This window comes from Monomorium pharaonis, chromosome 1, assembly GCF_013373865.1.
Source record: "Monomorium pharaonis isolate MP-MQ-018 chromosome 1, ASM1337386v2, whole genome shotgun sequence".
Taxonomy (NCBI): domain Eukaryota; kingdom Metazoa; phylum Arthropoda; class Insecta; order Hymenoptera; family Formicidae; genus Monomorium; species Monomorium pharaonis.
The window spans coordinates 8,282,378-8,301,209 of NC_050467.1; the positions used below are offsets into that span (position 1 = coordinate 8,282,378).

General features: G+C 41.6%; 1 protein-coding gene across 4 annotated transcripts in view; it reads right to left on the reverse strand.

Moving 5' to 3' along the window:
• LOC105837183 (kelch domain-containing protein 4) overlaps positions 1 to 18,832 on the reverse strand; it is a 67,014-nt gene that overhangs the window by 22,885 nt on the left and 25,297 nt on the right. For all 4 annotated transcript variants that reach the window (XR_001139126.3, XM_012681744.3, XM_012681746.3 and 1 more), the window contains exon 4: positions 17,894 to 18,063. Coding sequence is in view for 3 of the 4 variants with exons in the window: in XM_012681744.3 (XP_012537198.1) it covers positions 17,894 to 18,063 (170 nt within the window). In the remaining variant the exon portion in view is untranslated. The remainder of the gene's footprint in view (positions 1 to 17,893; positions 18,064 to 18,832) is intronic.

Below are 18,832 nucleotides of genomic sequence, written 5' to 3' on the forward strand. Positions count from 1 at the left end.
AGAATGTTAAAACTTTATAATAAATAAAATGTATTATTTTTTATTATAATAAAATTATAGAAGTTTATATTTATTAAAACCACAAAATTTTATTATAAATAATAAAGAAAATAAATTTAATTAGCATATAAATTAAAAAAAAATTATTAAAACTAGTGTTTAACCCACCTCACATGGATAACAAAACAGTAAGCGCGCACTTAGCACTCACGGTCACCGCGCTTCATGTCGAAAAGTGACTTTCCATTGTACTTACTTTACCGGTCAAAAATGCACATATTTAAATGCAATTTTCTCAGAAATTAAGGCCCATTCACCCAAAAGCCAAAACACGGTTATTTTTTCACCTAGCCTTTCGAATGCATTATGGTTCGAAAGTAAGCGTAGCAAATGTTAGCATTTCCTCGTAAGTTTCATGGAAATTAGTTAAATTTTTAATTTTATGCCCGCCATGTTGGATCAAAATCCCTAAAACGTTTTCTTTAGATTGAGAAATAAACCATGACCACCATATATTTTTGAGGTCATTGAATACAAATCCGTTGTCTGCTAAATGTCATCACGTCACCCCATTCACCCTTAACCTCAAAATTCTTTTGCGTTTGACAGCTTTTCGTAATTTTACCCACATAGAAATTGGCATCGAGTGAATGTCCATTAAACCTCCATACATGGGATGTTAGATGAACGTCCATTAGAGGCCTAGTAAACTTCCTTAGCTCCATTGGAGGTTTACCTCCATTGCGGAAGTTAGATAGACGTCCATTAGGGATCCAGTAAACTTCTATGGCTTCATTAAAGGTTTACCTCCATGGCGGAAGTTAAATAAACGTCCATTAAAGATCTTTCATGGGGGACGTTAGATAGACGTCTATTGGGGATCTACTAAACTTCCATAGCTGTATGGAACATTTACTTCCATGGTAGAAGTCAGATAGACGTCCATTAGTGAATCACTAAACTTCCATAGTTCTATAGAACATTTACTTTCGTGGTGGAAGTTACCCAAACACGCTTGTCAGAATAAAAACTTTAAAAGAACTTTTTTAAGAAAACATTTAGATATCTTGGAAATAATGTCAAAATGGTAACATTTATCAGAGACGTCTATTAAGAGAGGTCTTTGAGATGTCTTATTGAAGAGTTTCATTTAAGTTTCTTGAAAATGTTATCCTTATGACATCAGCTAAATAATATCAGTTTAATGTCTTATAAAAGATATCACAATGCTGTCCGATTTTTGAGCCGTCCATGCGCGTCGTAGTTGATTCAGAAATCAGACAACACTATAACATTCTGAATGAGAGATCTATTTGATATTTTAAAAAATTATCATAAAGATAATGTTTTCAAAAATAACGGTTTGTCTACAATTACTGCGCACAAAAAAATGCACAAAACCTAAATTCATCATGTACTGAACAAAAACAAAATAATAAATGTACTATTCAATTTTTCTTAGAATATATGATCTATATAGTTAACCATCTAATTAACCATTTGAACGCTTAAAGTATTAATGTTAAATAGATCGCAATTTCCATCAAATTATTAAGAAGGTTATGGAAAAAGATAAATTTAACAATGAAATTAATAAGTAAATAAACGAATGCTATTTATTTTTAATGTTCTGCAAAATTTAATTGCTTTTATAAAAAATAATATAATTGCGTCAGTTTATAACATATAGGTATATGTAGACAATAACAAGTACCCATATCGATGAATCAAATTGGCGCAGCAGATAGAGTACAAGGTTCGTCATTCTAAGGTCCCGAGTTCAAAACCTACCAACAGCAAGTAAAAATAAAATAAAATAATATAATTTAAATTTAATTAATTAATAAAAATTTGTCCTAAATTTAGTATGTACTGTTGATAAAAATAATTTTTTAAAAATGAAATTTTTATTTAAAATTTTTATTTCGTCAATCATCTATCGAGGCTCCATGAAGCTTCTACTAATGATCCATAAAACATCCGTCAGTCATCCATCGAGGTTCCGTAAAGCCTCTATTAATAATCCACACAACGTCTAATAGACCTTTTTGACGACGTTTAATGGAGGTCTAATAGATGTACGCAATGCGGAACTGTGGATTTCTAATGGCTCTATATTGGACGTCTAATGGACGTCCACTGGACGTTTAAACTCCATGACAGACGTCTAATGGACGTCTATTGGAGGTTTCATTTCTATGTCGGTAGTCTCTTTAAGTAATGGGTTTGTTGTGAGTGTGGAGCACTCACACCAAGAATGTCGCAAGCAATAAAGGTGTCAAGTGACACCTCGCGCATACAACACCGCCCGGCATACATACAGGGCGTCGCACCGGGCAATGCACCCGGTTGCAAAATAAACAACACCTAAAATTTTCTGATTTTGGGTGGAATCTGCGTAGCCAGCAATTGCTGGCTGAGCAAATGCACTGACCAAAGGCCAGTGACCGCGGAAGTACCCTCTCCGGTTATACGTCAAAAATCGGTGTATATAAACACCCATATAAAGATAATGAGTGGGCTTATTTGTGTATCATACAGCGACAAACCTGTGTCGCTCGACATTACATATCTTTATTACGGGTTTTATAATTAACCAAATCTTGTAACTCACAAGGAAACAGACAAAACTGTCCCTCACCGATTTTAATAAGCTTTGGATATGTAGAATATAAAAAAATATTAGAACCATATTTTTTATTAACTGCGTATCTTGTTTAGGGGTTAAAACCACTCCTCGAAAATAACGCATTTTTTCGTTTTTTTGCGAATATCTTTGAAAATATTAGGTTTATGAAAAAATGATCTATACAAAAGTTTTATGGCATTTTATTCTCTTTACAATAGTACATTTATATATTTTTTAAATTTCAAACTTTAATTTACTCCACTTCTACCCCTTTTTTTCAACATTTTGAAAATTTTGTAACGACAAAAATTAAAGAGCATTAAAAGTCAAATCCACCCATATATAATAACATATGGGTTCCATCATTTTCAATTATTGGCAAAACGAGATAGTAATCTCGCGCTATAGGCGCCGCGCTAGAAGTAGTGTTGCGTTATTTCTTTAGCCGCGTGACACTCAATAACTGTCTCTTCTGCGTACATTTTTATATTAGAACATAAAAATGGATTAATCTTAATTATATACGCAACGTATTATACACAATATAAAGCATAAATGCATATATATAACAAAAGTAGCATATATATACGTATGTGCCTACATTTTCATTGTTACAAAAGCGAATATAAATTAATATGAAGCAAAATATTTTTTAACATTTAAAACTGCAAGTACAATATAACAAAATATGTAATATCAAGAGAAAAATTTAAAATATAAACTGCAATAATTATTTGCATAATTATATTATTTACATTATATGCATGTAGCACGCTCTGATAATAATAATATAAGTATATAATTTAATTTAATTTGAAGTTTGAAAATACATTTATAGGGATGTATATATACATTTTGCATACGACACGGGCAAATAACTTTAATATCAGTGTTGATAGAGGGACCGGTTGTTCTCGCGCAAGCGCATCACGTGGTTTCAGTAATATATCCATTAGTAATAGAAAGGAGATCTTTGGTCATACATTTTGCACACGACACCAGCGTATAAATTTAGCAACAGTGAGACGGATCGGTTGTTCTCGCGCAGGCGTGAGGCTTCAATAAAGTATCTATTAGTATAGATATAGGAAGAAGATCTTTGGTGTCCATACAATTTTTTGTTCTGTGTAACCTTATTATAGACGTTTAATAGATTTACCTCTACACGGAGAGAATTTTTTCTTAGAATTTACCCTCAAAATCAGTGGTAGTCGTGGAACAACACGGACTTCGAAGAGTTTTACTATACTTTTAGTAAAATTTGATAAAATTTTACTGAAATTTAACCAAAACATTTTACATTATAGAATAGTTTAGTTAAATTTTACTAAAATTTTACTAAATTTCACTAAAAATATAGTAAAATTCTTCGAAGTCCATGTTCTACGACTACCGTAATTTTGAAGGTAAATTCTAAGAGAAAATTTTCTCCGTGTATAGTAAAAAACCAATTTATATATTCATTAATAAATAATACTAATTTATAATACACTTTTTTTATTCCTTAAAATATAAATACTATTTTTTCTTTAATTTTTTTCTATTTTTTCTTTTATAATATTTATGATAAACCTTTACGATCTGTCAAATCTAAGACCACAAAAATATTTATAAAATATTTATATAAATATTTATGAAATAGTATTCAAATGAATATTATAAATATTTTGTAAATATTTTATAAATATTGTGTGCTGTCTGGGAATGAAATCTTTACACAGATTTGTCAAATCTAAGACCACAAAAATATTTATAAAATATTTAGATAAATATTTATAAAATAATATTCCAATAAATATTTTGTAAATATTGTGTGTTTGGCAATAAACAAAATCGCATTAATTATTTAAAAAGTAATGCGACGTCTATTCAAAATTATTATCATTCACTTAGACGTCTATTAGATGTTTATTAGGCGTCGAGAAATGACTTGCAACTTAAAATAATTTTTTATTAATAATTTATTGTTATTGTATAAAGACTGTTATTGTAAGGTTTTAAACGAACACAATAACACAATAACACAATAATTTTAGATGTAGATGGCTCCGATGTCTAATAGACGTTTATCCGATCTTTCATTTCTCCTTGGGGTCATATTTAATTTCCGTTTCAACAAACGTTTCTGTGATATTTCCACGTGGTACATCTTGGGTAATGCTAATGCCAGCGATACTTTGTCAACTCATATCTCAAAAAGTACTCAACCAAAAAAGTGTTTATCGATAGTGTTTTGAAAAGGTCTCGAGATCAGTTACAAAAATATGTAATCAGAAATAGGGGGTTTCATTAAAAAAAAATGGCGGTGATCTCTATATAACTTAAAAAAATTTATTTTTTTCGAAAATAAATTTTATCATTATATAGTCCTTTTTAAATTGCACAACTTTTGTCTGAAACATTTTTCCGTATCTCCCATATTTTTTGAGATATTTCACCGGTCCGATACTTTTTATTCACCCTTATATGCTACTTTTATTATATATATGCATTTATGCTTTATATCGTGTAATACGTGGTGTGTTGCGTTATTATATAATTAAAATTAATCCATTTTTATGTTCCAATATAAAAATATACGCAGAAGAGGCAATTATTGAGTGTCACGCAACTAAAGAAATAACGCAACACTACTTCTAGCGCGGCGCCAATAGCGCGAGATTACTATCTCGTTTTGCCAATAATTGAGAATGATGGAACCCATATGTTATTATATATGGGTGGATTCGGCTTTTAATGCTCTTTAATTTTTGTCTTTACAAAATTTTCAAAATGTTGAAAAAAAGGAGTGGGGGTGGGGTAAATTAAAGTTTGAAATTTTTAGAAAATATAAATATACTATTGTAAAGAGTATAAAATGCCATAAAACTTTTGTATAGAACATTTTTTCATAAACCTTATATTTTTAAAGATATTCGCAAAAAACAAAAAAATGCGTTATTTTCGAAGGATGGTTTCAACCCCTAAACGGCAAGATACGCAGCTACTATAAAAAAAATATGGGTCTAATATTTTTTTATGTTCTACAACATATCCAAAGCTCATTAAAATCGGTGAGGGACAGTTCTGTCCGTTCCCTTGTCAGTGAAGAAATATATCGTGTTAAAACCACTATCGGCTTTATCTCTCATGGAATCTGATCTCGAGGAGTTACGGCAGCGATTCCCAATACCGTGTCTCATAATAAGGAGCACAACAGGTTTATTCCAAATAAACAAAAACTAATAAGATTTTCATCTTCAAATTTCAAGCTTTTTTACTAAATTCTAAAGTATCTTTCATAAAAATCATCTATAAAATGGATTGTTTGTATTGTTACGTGCGTCGCTCGGTATACTCCTCGGCCGCGACTCAGCTGTCCGAGGGCCGATCGATATTATTGATTTCCGAGACGGAGCGTTGTCAGCTGTCAAGAGCTTGACAACGCATGTAAACAACGAGTTGAATTTCGGTCCCGCGTCTGTACAGATGTCTCGGTTGTTTGAGAATGAAAACCGTTTACTTAAGAGCCTTAAGAGTGTGTAATTCATTTCCGCGAGCGCGCGTATAACACTATTTTTGGTATTTTTAGTCTAATTTTGCTAGTTCAACTAGCAATCATATCAAGTAAATCCTGCTACCATGACAGATGCTGCAGGCGATGACAACTGCCTCAAAAGGGGATATGTAAAATGATTCGCTTTCCGATCTGTCGAGATACGATGTCAGCGTAACGAAGATTATTTATCGATTCGTCTAAGCGGAATCTGAAAAGTTTTGCTCAATAATACCAACTTTTTGGCCCTTTACCAATTGCACGTTCAACAGAATTAAAAAAGAATTACAGTAATATTAAACTTAAAAAAAAAAAAAATCTGAGGGAATTTTAAAATTTTGAACATAACATTAAGTTAACAATCAGGTTTTACAAATTTTCCTTACTTATGTTTATGGCATAGTTGAGACTGTGACAATTACCGTAAACAGAAAATTTGACCAAAGAAAACTTCATTTAAACTAAGTTTAAAAACATTTGCTAACTCTTTGGTTGATCCAAAAAAGTATTGCTCCCATCTCTTCACGTAAAACTTGGTCTAAGCAGTTCGTCAAGTGTCTCAAACAAGAAGGAAAATGCTTTGAATATTTAGAAATTCCCAGAAATATTTGATGCAAAACTGAAAAAAGACATTTTTGATGGACACAAATTCGAAAAATGTTAAAGGATGAGAATTTCATCAAGTCAATGAATAAGCAGAAGAAGACTGCGTGGAAAAGTTTTAAGAAAATTATAGAGAAATTGCCTTTTTGGGCAATCTTAAAATTGACCACAAACAAATAGTAGCAAACATAGTGGAAAACTTTAGAAAATTAAGATAAATACGGCCATTGATAAATCTGAAGCTGCACTTTTTAAAGTCTCATCTTGATTATTTTCCAATAAATTTAGAAGATTATAGTAAAGAGAACGATTTCATCAAAATATAAAAGTAATGGAGCGCGTTGATACCAAGAGAAATGGAGTATAAATTTGATAGCTGATTACTGTTGGAAAAAGAAAAAAACAAAAGAGAATCAAACGTAAAAGAAAGTCACTTCATAAAACTTTTAAGAGTAAAAAAGTTAGATACAATAGGAAAAAATAAAAAGAGAATTTTGATACATTTAGGGTTTAAAAAAAATTCTAATCCGTGAAAATTAATTCGACTTCAAAATTCAAATTCAATATCCCCCAAAATATAAGTAGTTTATTGTTTACACATTTTAGTTGCTAGTGTTCAGCTTCAAAAATGTTACCTTAAGAGGATGCTAAACTGCTCATCAAATTTAATCGAGGTCGATAATGTAGAGTCATTTAGGCACGTTATTAACAAAATTTTGTATGTATTTCTTTTATAGATTTAGAAATCCTTTTCCAGAATTAAAGTTTATGTATTCCGCACACTGTTATCGTCTATACTTTAATTGTGGAGAAAGATTTTGGAACAAATTGTACAATTCTATCAATAAAACAGATAGGATTCCCTTAAACATGGAAAACTTTTTTTCTAAAGTTCTTAGGCTCATTCTAAAAGCACAGTATTGTTCTTTGCTGAAATGCCAAGTGCTTATTTTATACGTACAAAATCTAAAACTTTTATACGCAGCAAATGTTTTCACGAGTCGACTACAGAAGTCGATAACAAAACTATATATAATTTTCTAACTTTTTTTCGTAAGAAATTGATAGCAGCGCACTGCATTACTATCTGTACTTTAATTTTGGAGAAGGATTTTTAATTCCATGCAATCAATAAAAAGATTTTGGTGTCCGAAAAATTAGTGATAAAACAGAGCAGTTTAGTATCCCCTTAACGGACTAATTTGACTAAATATAGACAGAAATCCTTTTTTGGACTTGTTTTAGATGCGTTTTAGACGTCAGAACACGTTTATTAGTCTCGTTTTTAGACCTTTTTTAATCAAATATCTGTCTACATATTGCTTCAATATTGTCTATACTGTTGAAAAACGCTGTTTAGTTAGTCTAAAACTTGTCTAATTTATTCCAGGACAGAAAATCTAGTTAAAAAAATGTAAACATTTAACTTTTCTCGTAGCGAATCGTTCACTCAATTAAAATAAGTAAATCAAGTATTATGCAGTGGTCCTCTTCACATCGTCCTCTCGTAGCAAAAGAAGTTGTTTGCTTGCTTTAATCGTACTGCGAGTGGTCTTTATGTAGCATGAGACTGCATCTTACTCGCGAAAGAGTTAAGTCGCCTATTGACCTATCAGCGGCGCCGCGCAATAATTAGCGATATACTAGACATTTTGTATTATTTCCGGACTATATCTGGATGTTTAATACAAAATCTGTCCAGTTATGTCTATTCGATCAAAATATTGTCTAAAATATACATCTAGCATTTTTCCATAATAAAAATGTTACGAAAAGAAAGGAGTTCCAAAAAAAAGGAGATCAGACACAACGCGGATCCGCGGCGCTCACTCCGGCAAGGATGAGATGAGGAAAAAATAATAAACGTGTATTAATCGGAAAATAATAAACAAAAACTATGGTTTTCTATGAGACAGCTCCGTTTAATTCTTGACTCGCAAGAAATACAACGGCGGGTATTCGCTAACGCAGCCACTTGCGAATTTCGGCGCGAAGCACGCGCGACAACGAGAGAGAAGAAAAGGCGCGCTTTTTCTCTCTGAGACAGAATTGCGGTCTGTGCTCTGCGACGGTCTAGCGAGTCACTGGCTCGCGAGCAACGGGGTCCTTGTCTCCCCGAACCTCCGGAGGAGTCGATCACACACGGATCCGACTCAAAAGCACGGAGTGAACACGACTCCTCCAGAAGGTCGAGATGTTGACAACAGGCCCCCGCGTACCATCGATCTCACGCGGCTTGCCAGTGACATCCACGGATCGCGGAGGCCGCCGATTCGAGCAAAACATCGAGGGCTCGACTTGCCGCTAGCGAGAGCGCGAGCGCCCGATAATTCGCGTTATTCGCGCTTATTTACTAAACATCCCGCCCGCCTCGTCGTGGACGACCGCGGCAGGGCGCTGTGATTGTTCTTCAACGAGGCGGGAATCGCGACGAGTGAGACGCCGATCTCGACTCAGCCTGACCCACGGGGCCGCGATCAGCTGATCGGCGTGCGACCGCCCCGGCGATGAAGCACGTGCGCGTGACAAGGTCAAGCGAGTGACGGATTCTCAGTGCCGTATCAGGCAAGTAAGCAGTTTTTTTTTTTTAAATTAACTTCTCCGCGAAGAGAGAAAAAGGAAACAACAAAACATTCTCTTAATTTAAAGATAAATTTCAACGCAGGTATCGATCGAAATACTATGTACAGAACCAGGTCACGAGTTGACCCGGATTTTGAGAGGAGAAAACGAGGACACTATTCAGGTGCGGCATCGGCGTCGGCAGCAGGCAGCGGCACAATCTTCACGGCGGGCCGGGTGAGCGTCCCAGCAGGTGTCCGCACTTCCACGACCCGAATCTGCCCGTCGTCGCCAGGATACAGTCGCACGATTCGCGCCAGCGGCCAGCGGGTTGGCGGTGTCGTCTCGCTCCGGAGGAGGCACAGCTGACCCTCCTTCAAGTTGGGCGTAGTCCGCCACCACTTTGGACGTGGGGTCAGCTCCTGTAAGTATTCCTGTGTCCACCGCTGCCACAGGTGATCACGCATAGCCTGAAGCAGCCGCCAGCGGCTCAGCCGGTTGGCCGGCACCTCGGTCAACGCAGGCTCGGGAATGGCGTTCAGCGGGCCGCCCACCAGGAAGTGTCCAGGGGTGAGGGCCCCAAGGTCGTCAGGATCGTCCGTCAAGGCCTGGAGCGGCCGGGAGTTGAAGCACGCCTCCACCTCAGCCAGGAACGTCGACATTTCCTCAAAGGTGAGTTTTGTCTCCCCTATCACTCGGCGAAGGTGGTGTTTGACCGACTTGACACCGGCCTCCCACAACCCACCAAAGTGCGGTGCAGCCGGTGGATTGAAGTGCCACTGTATTCCGTCTGTCCCCAGGCTCCCCAATATTCGATGGACTTCTCGACTGGCTGGCTCGAAGAGGGCGCGGAGCTGCGAGTCCGCGCCGACAAAGTTGGTGCCACAGTCGCTGTAGACAGCCCGGCACAGACCACGACGAGATACAAAGCGGCGGAAGGCCGCCAAGAAGGCATCCGCTGTGTAGTCGCTTACCACCTCCAAATGAATCGCCCGGAAACTGAAACAAATAAACACGGCCAGGAACGCCTTGTACGCTTTATGGCCGCGACCCCGGCTGGTCCGGAGCAGCACCGGGCCAGCGAAGTCCACTCCAGTGCACAGGAAGGGACGTCCAGGCGTGACTCGTGCTCGAGGCAGATTGCCCATCATAGGCTGCGGGGTCGCCGCCCGCCATCGGGCGCAGCGCGTACAACGATGGATGTAACGCCTCACGAGCTGTCGTCCCCGGGGGATCCAGTACCGCTGTCGGATCGCCGCCAGCGTCGCCTGAGTGCCGCCGTGGAGTGTTCGTCGATGGTTATCATCGACTACCAGCAAGGTCAGGTGGGATTCCGGAGGCAGAATTGCCGGATGTCGCTGCTCCTCGTCGAGCAACGAATGCTTTAGGCGGCCACCCACGTGTAAGACTCCACGGGAGTCCATCATCGGGCTGAGACGCCGGAGCGAGCTCCCAGCGTGGAGCGCCCGATCAGCAGCGATGGCCGCGAGCTCCAGAGGGAAGGCACCGCCCTGCACCACTCTGAGCCAGCACGTCAAGGCCAGGTGCAACTCCTCGACATCCAAGGAGGCAGGTCCCACCGGCGACTCCGCAGCCCCGGTCACGCGAAGCCGAGACCATCGACGCATCCAAGCCGTGACCCGCAGCAATCTCCGCAGCGAGGAGAAACGGGTGAGCTCCTCCGGTTCGGGCGCCCTCGAGGTCGCGAGGCATGGAAGCGATCGCTGCTCCGGGAGGTCGCTTGGGGTCAACGGTTCCGGCTCCCCCGGCCACCGCGAAGCATCTCCGCGCAGGAAGTCCGGCCCGTCCCACCACAACGTGTGAGAGAGCAGTTCTCGAGGGGGCATCCCGCGAGAAGCGCAGTCCGCGGGGTTGATCCGGCCAGGTAGGTGATGCCATCGGGCAGTTGGCACCGAGCGCTGAATCTCGGCGACCCTATTGGCGACGTAGGTTGTCCACCTCGCCGGGTGCCCCCGAATCCAGCCCAAGGTAACCGTCGAATCTGTCCACAGGTGAACAGGCACGTCCGACAGGTCCAAAGTCGTCCGCACGTGAGCGACCAGTCCAGCGAGAAGAGCGGTCCCGCAGAGTTCCAGACGAGGCAGCGACACGCGCCTCAGCGGAGCCACCCTGGTCTTTGCAGACACAAGGCAGACAGACGTCTCCCCGTCCGACGACGAGCGAAGGTACACCACTGCGGCGTACGCTCTCTCCGACGCGTCGGAGAAGCCATGAAGCTCGATCCGCGCCGCGGGATCATCGCCTCGAAACCATCGGGGCACCCGCAGTGCCTCCAGATCCTGGAGCTCGGCCTCGAGCCGGGACCAGGCAGCGGCCTCGGTCGCGGCCAAGGGGGCGTCCCAATCCAGCTGCTGCAACCAGGTCGCCTGGATCAGCAGCTTGGCGAGGACGGTGACCGGCGCCAACCACCCCAGCGGGTCAAACAGCCGCGCCGAGGCAGACAGCAGCGACCGCTTCGTAGGCGTCATCGCCGGGGGGGGGGCCGGACGATCAGTGAAAAGCAGTCGCTCTCCGAATTCCAGCAAAGACCCAGCACCGAATGTTCGGCAACCGGCAAGAAGTCATCCGCTGCGCGCGGACTTCGGTGCTCGACGGGTACGTCGAGAACCAGAAGCGCGGCGCAGTTGGCGGTCCATTTTCGCAGGGGAAAACCGCCCGCCGTGCACAGCGACGTTAATTCTCGCCGCAGACGCCTCGCATCGTCCAGGTTGGCAGCGCCGGCCAGGATGTCGTCCACATAGGCGTCGCGTCTCAGGGCCTCCGCGGCTCCAGAGAAGGTCGACCCCTCGTCGGCGGCCAACTGTCGGAGCACACGGATTGCCAGGTAAGGCGCGCTGCTGAGGCCGTACGTCACCGTGTTGAGCTGAAACTCGGTTAACAAGTTATTTTTCTTCCACAGTATTCGCTGGAGGTCCCGGTCCCCAGGGTGCACCAGGATCTGCCGGTACATCTTCTCGATGTCAGAGGCGACCACGAAGCGATGTCGTCGCCAGCGTGTCAGTACGTCCGCGAGGGACGGCAGCAGGTTCGGGCCCGGGAACAGGCACTCGTTGAGGGACGTTCCCGGGCGGACGCGGGCAGACCCGTTAAAGACCACGCGGATCTTTGCGCTGTCACCCTCCCCCTTCCAGACGCCGTGGTGCGGCAGATAGCACACCGAAGGGCGAGGAGCAACCAGAGGTGACGCAGGGGACATATGGCCCAAGGCGACGTACTCGCGGAGGAAGTCGTGATAGCGATCACGCAGGATAGCGTCCCTCTCGAAGCGGAGCTCCATCACAGACAGCATCCGCAAGGCGGGGAGACGCGAGGTAGTGAGATCTGGAAGAGAGTCTCGGACCGGCAGGCGCACCTGGTAGCGACCGCCGGGCACGCGCGAATGCGTGCGTTCGAAGTGCTCTTCGCACTTCCGTTCTTCAGCTGTGAGAGGCACGGCCAGGCGAGGTGGCTCCTCCTGCTCCCAGAACTGACGCACCAGGGCGGTCAACTCATCGAGCGATGAGCACTGCATCGAAGAAACCGCGGAGACAGCATGGGAAGCGCTGGCAGTGCCGAGGATGACCCAACCGAACGACGTGTTTTGTGCGATAGGTTCTTGGGGTCCACCCTTTTTCAGACCGGACAGCGCTATGTGCGCGTAAGCGTCAGCGCCAAGCAGCAACTCGACGGAGTCCTGGCTGCAGAATTCCGGGTTCGCCAGCTCCAATCCGTCCAGGTGCGGCCACGCCCGAGAGCCCCGATCCACTGAAGTGCCGTAGATCGTCAGCCGCGGGAATACGAGGGCTGAGATCTCCAGGGCGGCCTTCCCGGTGCGTGAAACGAGCGACAGGGCGATTCGTCCGCGCGATACGCCCGTCTGTTGACCCCCGATGCCGAAAATCGCCACGGAAGTGGGGGTGCGAGGAAGTCGCAGACGTTGCGCTAGTGACTCCGCAATCATGCACGTTTCGGAGCCCGGATCGATTAACACTCTCACCGGATGTCGAGTACCCGTGCGGTCCGACACGAAAACACGGGCGGTGGCAAGGAGCACCGCGGCACTTTCCACGGAGGGCGGTCCCGCGACGAGAACGGCGGCCGCCGGGGCCGCCGCCGCGACCGCGAGCGAGGACGTCGCGAATGCATCGTGCAGCGTAGTGTTGTGTCGTGCCGAGCACTTACCGCAGTTTCTGGTGGAGGGGCAATCGCTAACCTGGTGGTGACCGAGGCAATTCCAGCAGAGTCGGTGAGTATTGGCCAGATCTCGACGCTCTCGGGCGGACTTCTGCTTGTACTGCTCGCAGGTCATGATGAAGTGATCCCCCTTGCAGAGCGGACAATGCCCACGAGACTCGACCTTGGATCTGCGGGAAACGTTGGAACGAGCGTGCTTGATCTGTTTTCCCGCGGGCTTCCCGGAGTCCACCCCGGGCTTCGTGATGCGGAACACCTCCTGTGTCACCAGCTGCTCATGCAGGAAGTCATGGAGCTCCTCGTAGGAGGGCGGCACCGCAGAACGCCCCAAGGACGACTCCCACGCCAGCCGAGTTCGAGGATCCAGTAATTCCACCACAAGATGCACGAACAGATCCATGGAATTAGAGATCGGGCGGCCAATGCCCTCCAGGGCGCCGACGGTGGTCACAACCCCGTGGAAGATCGTACGAAGGTCATCGACGGAATCGGACTTCATCTGAGGTAAAGACGTGAAGGTTGTCAGGTAAGCGCGCACCAGAAGCCTCTTGTTTTCGTAATGTGACTTTACGCTTTCCCAAGCTCGCTCGAAATTTTCTTCGGTGGTAGGTAAGTTGCGAATCAGTCGATCCGCATCTCCGTCCACGCTGGTTCTCAGGTAATGCAACTTCTCTACTTTAGACAGGGAGGGCTCTCGGACCACCATGGACTGAAACAAGTCACGGAAACCCGGCCAGTCCTGGAATTTTCCCGAGAAATGCGGGATGTCGATCCTCGGCAGAGTGTTGCGCGACGAGGTCGACTCTGATTTGATAGAGTGAGGCTCGTCTGCAGGTGGCTGGTTCGCGGTAAAGGACCGCAGCAACTCCGACAGGTGACCGTGCTGTGCCAAATACGTGGCCTCGACTTCGTCGAGATAATAGCCGGTGAGGTATTCATGGGTCGCAAGGTCCTTGCGATACTCATCCAACAGCTTGCGGTGCTGTGATTCAAACTTAGCCCATTTATTTTCCAGAAGCGACAAGGTCGAGCGGACATGCGACTCCGTGATCTTGGCTGCCTCCACCTTCCGAAGGTTCTCCGTAGAGCGCTTTATGCGCCCGTGCAGTTCCCGCAGGGCGTCGATTAATTGTTCCATTTTGACTTTCAGGTTCAAGGGCACGGTTTTCCACTGCACTCACCTTCCACTGCACTCCGCGCGATCCGGCTCGAAAAACCAAAAAATGTTACAAAAAGAAAGGAGTTCCAAAAAAAAGGAGATCAGACACAACGCGGATCCGCGGCGCTCACTCCGGCAAGGATGAGATGAGGAAAAAATAATAAACGTGTATTAATCGGAAAATAATAAACAAAAACTATGGTTTTCTATGAGACAGCTCCGTTTAATTCTTGACTCGCAAGAAATACAACGGCGGGTATTCGCTAACGCAGCCACTTGCGAATTTCGGCGCGAAGCACGCGCGACAACGAGAGAGAAGAAAAGGCGCGCTTTTTCTCTCTGAGACAGAATTGCGGTCTGTGCTCTGCGACGGTCTAGCGAGTCACTGGCTCGCGAGCAACGGGGTCCTTGTCTCCCCGAACCTCCGGAGGAGTCGATCACACACGGATCCGACTCAAAAGCACGGAGTGAACACGACTCCTCCAGAAGATCGAGATGTTGACAACAGGCCCCCGCGTACCATCGATCTCACGCGGCTTGCCAGTGACATCCACGGATCGCGGAGGCCGCCGATTCGAGCAAAACATCGAGGGCTCGACTTGCCGCTAGCGAGAGCGCGAGCGCCCGATAATTCGCGTTATTCGCGCTTATTTACTAAACATCCAATTTTTGCCAGGTTGGCCTGTCAAGGTTGAACAAATCTTAGGCATAATTTAGACAAATTGCTGCCTTGAATTGTTAAATATTTTGACTAATTTTCAAAAATTTTAAATAAAGAGTAGACGCCAATTTTCTGAACAAGTAGACTAAATCTGGATGGATTCTATCGAAATATATTAAATATGAACTAGACTTGGCCATAATCTCGACGCAGTATTTTTGCAACACAATTTCTGACAAAATCTAGACGGATTTCTAGACGTTTTGTACTAATTCCGAATTACATCTAGATGTTTACATGTACAAAATCTGTCTAGTTGCCTATTCAATCAAAAATTTATCTGGTATACATTTAATACTTGTCTATACTGTTCAACTGTTGTCAAATTGGCCCGTTAGGGTATTTGAGCGATTTTGAAGTATTTTCCAGCAAACACAGAACATGTTGTAATATTACTGTGATGTTGCTACAATGTTATAACATTGCCGCAATGTTGTTGCTATGTTCTGTGTTTGCTGGGTTTTTTGTGGTTAGGGACGAAACCTGACGTAATGGAGCAAAACAGACAACGGATTCGGATTCAGCAACCTCAAAAACATATAGGTGATGTACTCTAGCAAACAACCCACATAGAAATAAAACCTCCAGTAGACGTGATAGACGTCTGCCATAGAAGTTTAAACTTCCAGTAGACGTCCATTAGACGTCCAATATAGAGCCATTAGAAATCCACAGTTCCGCATTGTGGACGTCTATTAGACCTCCATTAGAGGTCGTTAAAGAGGTCTATTAGACATTGTGTGGATCATTAATAGAGGCTTCACGGAGCCTCGATGGATGACTGACGGATGTTTCGTGGATCATTAATAGAAGCTTCATGGAGCCTCGATAGATGATTGACGAAATAAAAATTTTAAATAAAAATTTCATTTTTAAAAAATTATTTTTATCAACAGTACATACTAAATTTAGGACAAATTTTTATTAATTAATTAAATTTAAATTATATTATTTTATTTTATTCTTACTTGCCTCTGGTAGGTTTTGAACCCGGGACCTTAGGATTACAAACCTTGTACTCTATCTGCTATGCCAATTTGACTCATCGATATGGGTACTTGTTATTGTTTACATATACCTATATGTTATAAACTGACGCCATTATATTATTTTTTATAAGAGCAATTAAATTTTTCAGAACATTAAAAATAAATAGCATTAATTTATTTACTTATTAATTTCATTGTTAAATTTATCTTTTTCCATAACCTTCTTAATAATTTGATGGAAATTGCGATCTATTTAGCATTAATACTTTGAAGCGTTCAAATGGTTAATTAGATGGTTTTAACTATATAGATCATATATTCTAAGAAAAATTAAATAATACATTTATTATTCTGTTTTTGTTCAGTACATGATAAATTTAGATTTTGTGCATTTTTTGTGCGCAGTAATTGTAGACAAACCGTTATTTTTGGAAACATTATCTTTATGATAATTTTTTTTAATATCAAATGGATCTCTCATTCAGGATGTTATAGTGTTGTCTGATTTCTGAGTCAACTACAACGCGTATGGACGGCTCAAAAATCGGACAGCATTGTGATATCTTTTATGAGACATTAAGCTGATATCATTTAGCTGTGATATCATAAAAATAACATTTTCAAGAAACTTAAATGAAACTCTTCTATGAGATATCTCAAAGACCTCTCTTAGTAGACGTCTCTGATAAATGTTACCATTTGGACATTATTTCCACGATATCTAAATGTTTTCTTAAAAAAGTTCTCTTAAAGTTTTCATTCTGACAAGCGTGTTGTCTGGATAACTTCTACCATGAAAATAAATGTTCCATACAGTTATGGAAGTTTAATGGATACCTAATGGACGTCTATCTAACTTTCATCATAAAAGTAAATGTTCCATAGAGCTATGGAAGTTTAATGGATCCTTAATGGACGTCTGTCTAACTTCCATCATGGAAATAATGTTCCATAGAGCTATGGAAGTTTAGTAGATCCCTAATAGACGTCCATCTAACTTCCATCATGAAAGAAAACATCCAATGGAGCTATGGATGTTTAATAGATCCCTAATGGATGTCTATCTAACTTCCACCATGGAGGTAAACCTCCAATGGAGCCATGGACGTTTACTGGATCCCTAATGGACGTCTATCTAACTTCCGCAATGAAGGTAAACCTCCAATGGAGCTAAGGAAGTTTACTAGACCTCCAATGGACGTCCATCTGACTTCCACCATGGACATAGACGTCCCATAAATCTATGGAGGTTTAATGGACATCCATTGGACATCCACTGGATGCCAATTGCTATGTGGGAATCGACTTTTTTTATGTGCCTGTATAATCATAGTATTTATTATTAATTATATTATAATTATATTTATTATATTATACATTTATTATATTATAATTATAATATTTTGTCTGATAATTTTTTGATCTAACTATACATATATAGCATATTGTTTAATAAAGATTTTCTAAAAAATTAACGGATCGATTTGTTTTATTCTCTTACCAATAGGCTCGATTTTTTGCCACGTATAAGTCTCCAGGTAAAAAATGTAAACATCATTATAATATTTATAGTCGAGTCGCAGATTGTCGTTGAATCCGCCGAACACTATTAGCTGTTTTTTCATGTGCACCATTCTGTGTCCACTTCTGGCTGATGGTCCGTTCGGAGTTCTAAAATCATATATAAATATTTACATATTTATTTTTCATTTAATTGAGATACTGAATATTGATCACTTTGTACATAGTATAAAAAGTTGATTATGTGAAGTATTAGAAAAAAATACAAATATATGCTAACTATAAGCGCGCAAAAAACGCCCTCAAAAATGTATTTTTGTACAAAACAACTTAGATTTTACACTACAAAATGAGAGTATTAAGATTTTTCTGTACAAAAGTAATAATATGAAGAAAATGCGCCAATCATAAAAATGGATGTTTATATAAAATAAAACATTTATTTTTTTATTATTATTCTTTAGCTGACATTCATAGTTTAGTTTTTCGTTTAACTCGCATCAGACTAGAGATTGATATTGGAATTATTGCAAATATTACAAATAAGTATTTTACTACAACAACTTGGCGCTGTTAAACCGAATAATTTGCAGATCTCTTTCTTTTTCTCTTGTGCGTGCATTTGAATGTGTGTATGTGTGTGTGTGTGTGTGAGTGAGTTGTGTTTAGTATTAGCAATTTAGTACAATCAATCCCAATATCAATCTCTGGCCTGTAGCGGACTTAACGAAAAACTAAACTATGAATGCCAGCCAAAGAATATTAATAAAAAAGTAGATGTTCTATTTCGTATAAACATCCTCTTTTAAGGTTGACCGATTTTCTTCATATCATTACTTTTGTAAAGAAAAAACCTAATACTCTCGTTTGTAATGTCAAATCTAACAAGGAAACGGACAGAAGTATCCCTCACTGATTT